This window comes from Canis lupus, chromosome 17, assembly GCF_011100685.1.
Source record: "Canis lupus familiaris isolate Mischka breed German Shepherd chromosome 17, alternate assembly UU_Cfam_GSD_1.0, whole genome shotgun sequence".
Taxonomy (NCBI): Eukaryota; Metazoa; Chordata; class Mammalia; order Carnivora; family Canidae; genus Canis; species Canis lupus.
Window position 1 is genome coordinate 60,964,555 of NC_049238.1, and position 12,239 is coordinate 60,976,793.

General features: G+C 45.7%; 1 protein-coding gene and 1 long non-coding RNA gene across 2 annotated transcripts in view; one reads left to right on the top strand and one right to left on the bottom strand.

The window, feature by feature from the left end:
* The first annotated feature begins 295 nt into the window (after positions 1-295).
* On the top strand, positions 296-7,674 carry PSMD4 (proteasome 26S subunit, non-ATPase 4). The gene is given in 10 exon segments (NM_001136564.2): positions 296-346; positions 3,501-3,641; positions 4,628-4,742; positions 5,129-5,215; positions 5,440-5,508; positions 5,680-5,895; positions 6,276-6,384; positions 6,540-6,671; positions 6,747-6,814; positions 7,377-7,674. Coding segments are annotated over 10 exon segments (1,134 nt in total). The 5' UTR covers positions 296-320; the 3' UTR covers positions 7,548-7,674.
* Positions 4,174-12,239, bottom strand: part of LOC119863995 — a 40,095-nt gene continuing 32,029 nt past the window's right edge. The window contains exon 2 of the long non-coding RNA XR_005372775.1: positions 4,174-4,829. This is a non-coding gene — a long non-coding RNA (uncharacterized LOC119863995). The remainder of the gene's footprint in view (positions 4,830-12,239) is intronic.

A 12,239-nucleotide genomic window follows, 5' to 3' on the forward strand; every position in this document is an offset into this window, starting at 1 on the left:
CTAAGGCAGACGCTCAACCACCAAGCCACCCAAGAGCCTCATCTACAGCAATTTCAAAGGTTCCTCCACCGCTTCTCTTAGACCCGCCAACAGGGAATTCAACCAGGGAAGGAAGGAAAGCCAGGGAAAGACGCGCGCCGGCCGCCCCTTACCTATCCTTTTATTTGGGCGGTGCCTACAACTCCCAGAGAGCAACGCGGAGGGGAGCGGAAGCGGCCGGCCGAGCGAGGCCTGTGATTGGTGGTAAGCGCTGGGCCAATGGAAGGATTTGTTGTTGGGCAGTCTAGAAGAACCGGTCGGAAAGGGAGGAAGGTGGAAAGATGGTGTTGGAAAGCACTATGGTTTGGTGAGGAGCTACCTCGGGACCCGTGAGGGGCGGGACTGAGTGGGGGCGCGTGTCGCGCGAGGCCGGCTGGGCCTGGGTGGGGGTGGGGTGCCGTTCGGTGAGATGCGGCCCTGGTCCAGGGGGGAAGGCGCCCCGTCGACTCCCTGAGTCATCCCGGCCCGGGAGCGGAGGACGGGCCCCGAATACCGCGCCCCCCCACCCCCTACTCATCAGGCCTCTGTCAGTGATTTACCGGCCGATCCCCGCTTCCTTGCTGTATTTTAGCGTCGTCTTAAGGCCAGCCCCAGATCTGCTGTCTGTAGGTAGCCAGAGTCCTGCTTCTCAGGCTCATCTGCCCCAAGCGGAGGACACACTTTTTGCAAGGTTTCAACAGTTTCTTCAAAGTTTAAGAGTAGAATATAGTATGGAATAGAACACAAACACAAATTGCCAGTTGGATGGAACAGCCACCTAAGAGTTTTCTTTGGGGGGGCAGGGAATGAAGGATAACATTGCCAGATAAAATATAAATAAGATGCCCAGCTAAATTTGAATTCATAGAAGTAGTAGTTTTTAATATAAAACGTGGCTGTAAGTATGTCTCAACTATTGCACAGGACCTATTTATACTAAAGGATTATTTGTTAATTATGTGTAGTTCACATTTAACTGGGAGTCCTATATGTTTATTTGCTAAATCTGGCAACTTCTGGGACAGAGCATATTACGGTAGAAAAGAACAGAATTTGGAATAAAAAATCCTGTGTTTTCTGCTACTTACCAGCTGCATGTTCTTGAGAATGTAGTAAATCTCTCATGGGGAATAATCATGACCTCCACTTGCCTTATAACACGGGTAGGTAAAATGTTTGTGATGGTACTCCATAAACTGGATAGCACTGCACATCTGTTAGTTGCAGTGTACTTGAGGAGTCTTCAAGAGGGGATTTAAGAGAAACCTTGAAGGGACTTTTTGATAAATGCTGAGGAGAGACCATGACAGATAGGGGCAAGGGCAGAAACAGCTGCTGAAGTGTAAATGCCCAATGTGTGTGGTTAGGGATTCGGAAATAGGCTACTGTGACTTGGTTTTAAGATTGATGGTTTAAGGTACTTTCTTTGAAAGAAAACCACAAATGTCAAGCTCAGAGGTTGAACTCTGGTACCCTTCAATAGAGGACTTCTGAAAGAGTTCTGAGCCTGGTGGAGACAGAGCTGTATACAAAATGGCAGTTAAGAATATTGGCCTGGGGGCATCTGGGTGGCTCAGTGGATTAAGTGTCTGGCTCTTGACCTCAGCTCAGGTCTTCATCTCAAGAGTTAGGAGTTCAAGCCCTGTATTGGGTTCCACGCTGGGTGTGGAAACTTAAAAAAGAAAAAAAATTGGCCTGGGTTGATGTATAGGAAGAAATATTAGGCCCAGAGAGACATATTGGTGATCAACTGTAATAGCCCAGGCACAGAATAATGATGAGAGCCACTCCTTTTTTTTTTTTTTTTTTCTTTTTTTCTGTAGAGCCTCATGCTCTGCTGTGCATCAAAATTCTGTGGAGGAGTTTGTTAAAAATTGCAGGTATTTGACTCTGTTCTCCATCTGTGAATTCAGACTCCCAGCCAGGGAAGTCCAGGCATCTGTATTCTTATTTATTTATTTATTTAAAAGATTTTATTTATTTATTCATGAGAGACACACACAGAGAGAGGCAGAGACACAGGCAGAGGGAGAAGCAGGCTCCATGCAGGGAGCCCGATGTGGGACTGGATCCCTGGACCCAGGATCACACCCTGAGCCCGAGGCAGATGCTCAACCGCTGAGCCACCCAGGAGTCCCTTTCTGTATTCGTTTTTAAATGAAGACTTTATGGAATGGCTAGATAATATCATAAGCCCTTATTTTTTTTTTTATTTTTTGAAGATTTTATTGACTTATTCATGAGAGACACACACAGAGAGGTAGAGACACAGGCAGAGGGAGAAGCAGGCTCCCTGCAGGGGAGTTGGGACTGGATCCCTGGACCCAGGGTCACACCCTGAGCCCAAGGCAAATGCTCAACCGCTGAGCCACCCCGGTGTCCCATAAGCCCTTATTTTGAGATGAATTTTTGTTGGGAGAAATTATATACTATTGAACAAAAGTAGTCAAGAAATAGGTATATTACTCAATTCATATATATGTCAAGAGTAGAAAAACTAAACTTTTTTAGGTATGCATACTTAGGTGTTAAGTCATCTGTGTTTTTAATACCACCATACCACCATCCCCTCCCAGTGTTCTGATGCATGACTAAGTGTGAGCCCTGAAGCCACACTCCCCACTGTCTTTCTCCCCTACCTCTCAAGTCCCCTTGCTTACATAAGAGACAGAGAAGAGAGGCAGGGACACAGGCAGAGGGAGAAGCAGGCTCCATGCAGGAAGCCCAATGTGGGACTCCATCCTAGGTCTCCAGGATCATGCCCTGGGCCGAAGGCAGTGCTAAACCGCTGAGCCACCTGGGCTGCCCGCTGTTAAACACTTAACCAGATGATTGTATTGTGCTTTCCTGCACTCAGTGCTGCCAAGCATGTATTTTATAAGTATTTTCTACCTTTGGAATACTTCTATTTTGAAGGCAAAGTTAGAATATTCATCCATGACAGTGCTTAATAACACTGAACTGCAGCTTATAAGAAGGTGATTGTGGTACATGAACAGATTGCAATGTTTGGTGTTTATCAGAATCATTTGTAGAAAGTTTCCTCCTTTGTTTTTTTTTGTTTTTTTTTTTTTTAAAGAGAGGAAGGGGGGATGGGCAGAGGGAGAAGGAGAATCTTAAGCAGGCTCCACACCCAGTGCCGAGCCAATGTGGGGCCTTGATCTCACAACCCTGAGATCATGACCTGGGCTGAAATCAGTAGTTGGCTGTGCACCTGACTGAGCCACCCGGGCACCTCTCCTTTGGTCATTTTGAGTCAGTAAGTTCGATGTAAGGCTTGAAAGTCTGTGTGTGTGTGTGTGTGTATGTGTGTGTGTAATTTATAGGTGGTTCTGTGATTCACAGAGACTGAGAGCCACTGCTATGCATGACAGTGTTCCTCACAGAAGTGTTGGAGGGTAGGGTAGGGGTCCCTGAAACTAGAGAGACTGTCTTAGCGATCCTGCAATATGTCTTCTCTTTCTTCTCTCCTAATCTGACAGTGTGGACAACAGTGAGTATATGCGGAATGGGGACTTCTTACCCACCCGGCTGCAGGCCCAACAAGATGCTGTCAACATAGTTTGTCACTCTAAGACCCGCAGCAACCCTGAAAACAACGTGGGCCTCATCACACTGGCCAAGTACATGGGGCAGAGGAGGAAGGGGCTTGGTAGGTGGGTGGGTAGTTTCTTACATGTGACCGGTTGTGTTAGGTTGCTGAACTTTGCATTTGCCCATCAGCCTTTTCTAGACTACCTTCTTCACTATCCAGTAGAAATATAAATAGCAACATGAGTTTAATATTAATCTGAATTTAATACAGTTATGAAACTAAATCTGGGGTGAAATTTCACAATATATTTAAAAGTCAATGAGAAGTCATTTTGGGTAAAAGTCCCCGGGGCCTGTTTTACCCCACAGTGATTTGTTTTAGGAACTGATAATCCTCAAATGAGTAACCTCCCGTCCCAGTATATATGTTGTTAGCTGGCACGTGGGTCTAGAAATGGAGTGGGTGGGAGACATACTCAAGCGTCCACCACAGTTGGATTCTTGGGGCCCTGAGAACAGGATAACATGAGAAGAGTTCAAGGGAAACATTGAGAGGAAGAGGGCAAGTTTTTTACAAAGTCAACCCCTTACTTTCTGTGCTCATATCTACTAAACACTAGATTTTCCCCCTCAATTTTATTGAGATACAATTGACATATAGCATCAGTTTAAGGTATACAACATAATGATTTGATATGTGTATGTGTTATGAAATGGTGATTGTGGTAAGTTTAGTTAACAGCCATATCTTACATAGTTACAAATTTTTCTTTCCTTATAATGAGAACTTTTAAGATCTACTCTCTAAACAGTAAATGTTTGATTAAGAAAAGTAGCGATTACAGTTACTATCAAGGTCTTTAAAGAAAAGATGAGTCAGTAGCAACCGGCTGGCTCAGTCAGTAGAGTATGTGACTCTTGATCTTGGGGTTATGGGTTCAAGCCCCATGTTGGGTGTAGAGCTTCCTAAAAAAAGAAAAGATGGAAAAAAAAAAAAAGAAAAGATGAGTCAAACACAGGTTTGGAGGCACTTGTCCTGACCTGAAATTATAGAAACTCTTTCCCTACCTCCCAGTGACTGTGAAGTGCTGACCACACTCACCCCTGACACTGGCCGCATTCTTTCCAAGCTCCACACTGTGCAACCCAAGGGCAAGATCACCTTCTGCACTGGTATCCGCGTGGCTCATGTGAGTCCTACTGGATCCCTTTGATTGTTCCTCCTTGTTCTGAGGTTCTGCCCCCGATGTTGTTCATTTCTTCCCTAGTATCTTGAGCTAGAACCACAGGAGGGGAAGAGAAGTGACCCAGAGAAAGGAGTAGAAAGGATATGGTGGGATGAATTCCAGGACTGGTGATGGGTGAAGGAAAAGACCCCTGGAATTAAGGCTTAGCCCCTCTTCCTTGTCCCGACAAAGGCACAGCAAGGAGGGAAGGGTGGAGAAGGGGTTAGACTTTGTAGGAACATGAATAGACTGGAGGAACATAGAAACCATAAGAAAAGAAGCAGCGTAACAGAGGAGAGAGCTAAGTGATTCCTTTGGCTGACTGTAAGAACTTCCCCTTCCTTTACAAGCTGGCTCTGAAGCACAGGCAGGGCAAGAATCACAAGATGCGCATTATTGCCTTCGTGGGAAGCCCCGTGGAGGACAACGAGAAGGATGTGAGTCCAGGTGACAGCTGGGGAATGTGGCAGTGGGGTCTCTTGGGCCTTAGGAGAGCCTTAGGCATTATGTTCATCATTTTGGGGGAAGGTGGATGTGCAGAATTCAGTGTTTCTGTTGGGGGCCTCGGGGAGGTTAACCGATTTCTGTATGCTTTTGTGAGGTGTGTCATTTCCCCTCATGGTATGGAACAGATTTCCTCCTTTATCTTCCCTCTTCCTAGCTGGTGAAACTGGCTAAACGTCTCAAGAAGGAGAAAGTAAATGTTGACATTATCAACTTTGGGGAAGAGGTAAGTAAGGACGGGTTGGGGAGCATGGACTCAATTTGGTTATTAAATGGAACAGTCCTTACCCAGAGGAGTGCCTGCGCTGTGAGACAGTAGCTACAGATAAGAGCTGAAATGACGGAGGAAGGGGAGTAGGGCGGGAAGGAGAGCCTCCTGTGTTCTTCCCTCCCCCAGGAGGTGAACACAGAAAAGCTGACAGCCTTTGTAAACACATTGAATGGCAAAGATGGAACCGGTTCTCATCTGGTGACAGTGCCCCCTGGGCCCAGCTTGGCTGATGCGCTCATCAGTTCTCCAATTCTGGCTGGTGAAGGTGGTGCCATGCTGGGTCTTGGTGCTAGTGACTTTGAATTCGGAGTGGATCCCAGTGCTGATCCCGAGCTGGCCCTGGTGAGCAAACGTTGACCTCAGGTAGAGCCCAAGGGTCCTATGTTGTCCTCCTGTATTGAGGACTCACCTGCCACATAGTGTATCTTGGCCCAGACAGTCCTGAACTTATTTTCCCAGACTCCTTTTTGGTCCCTTTTCCCCTTAATTCTGTGTGATCTGTAGGGGAACCGATGTCGGACTGTCTTATTTACTTCTGATTAAACCCCAGGCTTTGCCCAAGTCCTTCCATTTTCCCCGTCACCTCTTACCTCCCCAGGTTCTTCCCCATGTGCTCAGACCAGAAGCTGCCGTTTTATGTTCCCTTCCCACCCCTCAGCTGACTTCCCAGTGCCTGCGAAGAGGGCGGGTGGAACATCTAACCTTGCCCTGCCCTTCGCTAGGCCCTCCGTGTTTCTATGGAAGAGCAGCGGCAGCGGCAGGAGGAGGAGGCCCGGCGGGCAGCTGCAGCCTCTGCTGCTGAGGCGGGGATTGCTACAGCTGGGGCCGAAGGTGAGGGATGGGGCCAGGGAGCCGGGCGTAGATGCTGGAGTAGTGGTGGGGAGGCCTGGCAGCATAGGCGTGTATGAGCTGGGGGAACAGTTTGGGGGTGGGTCTGTGTGGAACACAGCGCCAGTTCTACTCTGCCGCTCTCTTCCTTTTTCCAGACTCCGATGATGCCCTGCTGAAGATGACCATCAGCCAGCAGGAGTTTGGCCGCAGCGGGCTCCCCGACCTAAGCAGTATGACTGAGGAGGAGCAGATTGCCTATGCCATGCAGATGTCCCTGCAGGGTGCAGGTGAGCCAGGGCCGGGGAAGTGGTGCTCAGGCAGAGAGATTGGGTAGTGGAGCTGAACAGACCTCTTTTCCTCAGAGTTCGGCCAGGCAGAATCAGCTGACATCGATGCCAGTTCAGCCATGGACACATCTGAGCCCGCCAAGGTGAGGGCCAGCAGTGACTCCCCACCCCGATCTCACTTGAAGTCCCCTAGCCCTCTAGGCCTGGAACCATTCTTCAGGGTTTCATAGATGAGCTTTATGAGGAGCAGAGGGAAAGAAACACACAGATACACATTTCTTGTTTGTAAACCCTGTTAAGGCAATAGAATGAACTCAGTCTGGGTTGTGTAAGTGTCCTGATCTTTAATTTTCCTTCCTTCTTGGTGGGATCATTCTAAACAGGTGGATAGGTATTGTCTTCCCAGGAGGTTGAAAGAGGGTCTAAGGCAAAGAAGAAGGAGTGGGTGTCTGATAGCAAGAAATCTGAACCTGATGGCATCTGTTTTTATCCTGTATGCTCAGGAAGCAAAGTTCAAGTTTCTCTGTTTGGTCAGTAATAAATGTGAGTTGGTACCATATTTAGGCACTGGCGTTTTCCTGAATGGTCCTTTTTGCCCTCGGCCAGAGGTGTCCCCACCCCTAGTCAAGTGGAGAGGAGTTCAGGCAGCAGTGGGTTCCCCAGAGAGCTCAGCCCTTGCCCCAAGTTGACACTGCCCTTTTACAGGAGGAGGATGATTATGATGTGATGCAGGACCCTGAGTTCCTTCAGAGCGTCCTGGAGAACCTTCCAGGCGTGGATCCCAACAACGAAGCTATTCGAAATGCCATGGGCTCTCTGGCCTCGCAGGCCAACAAGGATGGCAAGAAGGACAAAAAGGAGGAAGATAAGAAATGAGACTGGGGGCAGGGGTGGCTGAGTCTACTCAGGGGGCTGTATTGTGTGGGGCGGGAAATAGAGTCAGATATGTTATCTGTAATCAGTACAACCGAAATAAAGCTTGGCAACTTTGGTTTCTCTTTTGCTTCCAGTAGTGGTAGCTCTAAGTGTGACAGAGGGGAGGAGTGCCTGGCACAAGGAGAGAGTCCCCTGTGGAGTCCTCTGTGTCTGTAGCACCTGGCCTCTGAATTCCGATCTGATCCCCTTCAGATCTGATCCCCTTCCGTCTATCTCCATGGCAGTCTCTCCTGACACTTCCGCCCTGGGGCTGTTTCACTGTTTGATTAAGAGGAGCTTTGCTGAGAGTTAATTTGGGTGGGCTCTGGGGCCACAGGGGTGAGTAGAAAACAGTACTGGCCTTGAGGCTCCTGGCTGGCTCAGTCTGAGGACCATGTGACTCTTGATTTTGAGGTTGTGAGTTCGAACCCCATGTTGGGTTTAGAGATTACTGTAAATACATACATATGAATAGTACTGACCTTTGGGGACTCCAGCAGAGCAGGACTGGCCTGGAAATGAGTGATTATACACATCTGATAAGTGCCCAAGGGAGCATGAACAAGGCCCTGTAGAAACAGAAGAAAGGGCCAAACCCTCACAGCCTCTGGGAACACTCCTGGGGATAACATTTGAGCCCTGTAACAGGGTGAAACATTCATCAGCCAACAGGAAAGAAATGGGGTGTTTCCAGTCAATAGGGACAAGTATGTACTGATGGCACAGAGGCCCTTGAGAGGGGTCAGAGACTGGTTGGGCAAGTGGCACAGGATGGTAAAATCAGCAACAATCAAAATACTGAAGATCAGGGAATCTTGAGGTCTGACTTTCACAAGGTGGGGTTTATGAAGCCACAAGATAAACATGGTGTATCTCTAAATGCAAGTGTGTAAACCCACATTTAGAGGAGGGTTTTTTTTATAGGCTATAGAATAGAATGCAAAATTCACATAATCCCAAAGCAACTTACTGAATGGGAGAAGATATTTGCAAATGATCTATTCAATAAGGGGTTAATATCTAAAATATATAAAGAACTTCTACAACTCAACACCACAATCCCCACCAACAGCAACAATTGCCTAAACAATGGGCCGAAGACCTGGATAGACAGTTTTCCAAAGAAGACCTAGAAATGGCTGACACATGAAAAGATGCTCAACATCACCAATCATCAAGGAAATGCAAATCACCTATACCAGTCAGAATGACTAATATCAAAAAAACAAATACTGATAAGAATGTGAAGGAAAGGGAACCTTTGTGCCCTGTGGGTTGGGGTGTAAACTGGTGCCATCGTGGAAAACAGATTGGAGGTTCCTCAAAAAAATAAAAGTAGAAATAGCATATAATCCAGTAATTTCACTATTGGGTATTTACCCCAAAACACAAAAGTACTTACTTGAAAAATATGTGCACCTCTCACATTATTTACGATAGCCAAGATAATGGAAGCAACCTGTGTCTATTAGTAAATGAATGGATAGACGTCTAGACCCAGAATATTCTAGAACCCCATCTCTTCCCTGTTGGCTGATGAATGTTTCGCCCTGTTACAGGGCTCAAATGTTATTCCCAGGAGCGTTCCCAGAGGCTGTGAGGGTTTGGCTCTTTCTCCTGTTTCTACAGGGCCTTGTTCATGCTCCCTTGGGCACTTAGATGTGTGTAATCACTCATTTCCAGGCCAGTCCTGCTCTGCTGGAGTCCCCAAAGGTCAGTACTATTCATATGTATGTATTTACAGTAATCTCTACACCCAACATGGGGTTCGAACTCACAGCCTCAAAAGCCAATCTGCTTTTGGCTCCAGTTCTAAGTCCCATGTTGGGCTCCTTGCAGGGAGCCTGCTTCTCCCTCTGCCTATATTTCTCATGAATAAATAAATAAGATCTTAAAAAAAAAAAAAAGGCAAGCTGGAATATTCCTAATGCCACATACCTATGTATGTCTTCTTGAACCCACCTCTACGTACTCCTCGGGAGATAACCATTTTTTAAAAGATTGTATTTATTTGAGATAGAGTGAGAGAAAGCAAGCAAGTGCACAAGCCGGGCAGGGAGTACAGAGAGAGTGGGAGAAGCAGACTCCCCACTGAGCAGAGCACCCGATGCAGGCTTGATGCCAGGACTCCCAGGATCATGACCCAAGTAGAAGGCAAACACTTAACTGACTGAACCACCCAGGTACCCCAAAGACAACTTTTTTAAAAAAAGATTTTATTTGAGAGCAAGCACAAGCAGGGGGAGCAGTAGAGGGAGGAGAGAATCTCAAGCAGACTCTGCACTGAATGTGGAGCCCAACATAGGACTTGATCTCAACCCTGAGATCATGACCTGAGCTGAAATCAAGAGCCAGATGCCCAACCAACTGAGCTATCCAGGCGCCCCCGGCCCAGGAACTTTCTAAACAAACGTTTCATTTCTAGAGTTCTTCAAAGTTGTTGCATATAATCGTTCATTCTTTTTACCCTGTTGTGTTGTATTACATGGTGTGAATGTACCATAATCTTATCCATTTTCCCATTGCTGGCTATTTGCATCGCACCATTACTTTTCTATTAGCAACAGGGTTATAGTGGAATGTTCTGTATATCCCTCCTGATGCACATGTGCAAGAGTTTCTTTAGGCTGCTTTAAAAAATAATGCTCAGTTGTTTTTCAAAGTGACTGTATGGATTTGCGCTTCTTCCTGTGGTATAAGAATTCCTATTCACAAACATCCTTTCCAGCCCTTAGTATCATTAAGACATCTTAATTTCTGGGCAGCCCTGGTGGCTCAGCGGTTTAGCACTGCCTTCAGCCCCGGGGTGTGATCCTGGAGATCCAGGATCAAGTCCCACGTCAGGCTCCTCTGCCTGTGTCTCTGCCCCTCTGTCTCTCTCTCTCTGTGTGCCTCTCATGAATAAATAAAATCTTAAAAAAAGAAAAAGACATCTTAATTTCTGCCAATCTAATCACGATAAATTAATTCATTGTGGTCTTGATTTGCATTTTCCTGGTTACTAATAAGATTGATCTTTTTGTAATTTTTATTTTTATTTATTTTTAAAGTTTTATTTATTCATGAGACACACACAGAGAGGCAGAGACATAGGCAGAGGGAGAAGCAGGCTCCATGCAGAGAGCCGATGTGGGACTCAATCCCAGGACCACAGGATCATGACCTGAGCCAAAAGCAGATGATCAACCACTGAGCCACGCAAGGGCCCCTTTTTGTAGTTTTTATAACTAGGTCATTATATTTCCATTTTTATGAAATGTCTCTTCATGTCTTCTTTGTTTTTTTCCTCTCTTCATGTCTTCTGTCAATTTCCGTTGGGTTGTCTTTTTATTGTTGTTTTGTAAGAACTCATTAACTCTTTTTGGTACTAAATTATCAATTATTTATACATATTGCAAATATGTTCTATTTATGACTTCTCTTTTCAGTTTAAAGGTAGTTTTTAGTGAACTAAATTTTTTTTTAAGATTTTATTTATGTATTCATAGAGACACACACACAGAGAGAGAGGCAGAGACACAAGCAGAGAGAGAAGCAGGCTTCATGCAGAGAGCCTGACGTGGGACTTGATCCAGAGTCTCCAGGATTACACCCTGGGCTGCAGGCGGCGCTAAACCGCTGCACCACCGGGGCTGCCCACTAAATTTTTTTTTAATTTTTATTTATTTATTCATGAGAGACACAGAGAGGCAGAGACACAGGCAGAGGGAGAAGCAGGCTCCACGCAGGGAGCCCGACATGGGACTTGATCCCTGGTCTCTAGGATCACACCTTAGGCTGAAGGCGGCGTTTAACCGCTGAGCCACCAGGGCTGCCCTTGAACTAAATTCTTAATGTCAAATTTCTTAATATTTGCGTTCAAGGTTAGTGTTTTTTGTGTCCAGCAAACTCTTCCAGGGGTCAGAAAGATATCCAGTGATACCTTGTTTTCTTTTTAAAGGTTTATGGTTTTGTCTTTCACATAGAAATTCTGTATTCCATCTAGAATTGATTTTTGTGTACATTGGGATAAGGATCCAATTTCATTTATTCATTCATTCATTCATTCATTCATTCAATTTTTAGTAGGTGCCACTCTCAGCACGGAGCCCAATGTGGGGCCTGAATCATGACCCTGAGAACGAGGCCTGAGCTGAGGTCAAGAGTCAGGTGCGTAACTGAGCCACCCAGGCGCCCCAATTTAATATTTAAGTATGAATAACCATTTAAAAAAATTTATTTATTTATTTATTTATTTATTTATTTATTTATTTATTTATTTGAGATACAGAGAAAGGCAGAGACATAGGCAGAGGAGAAATAGGCTCCATGTAGAGAGTCTGATGCAGGATTCAATCCCAGGACTCCAGGATCACGCCCTGAGCCAAAGGCAGACGCTCAGCCACTGAGCCACTCAGGCATCCCTGGATAACCATTTCTTACAGCATTTTTTTACTGAAAAATTCCACCCTTCTCCAATGATCTGCACTATTACTTCTGCCTAGGTCTAGATTCCATGAATCTTGTTTCTAATTATCTTGAAGTCAGACCTTAAAGCCTGAATATAAACAAGATTACACAAAAAGAAGCTACAAAAACCTACTTAGTGTTTACATTATATTCATATTGAATAAGTTCCATTTCTGAATAATGGCTTTTATAGGTATTTGTCTC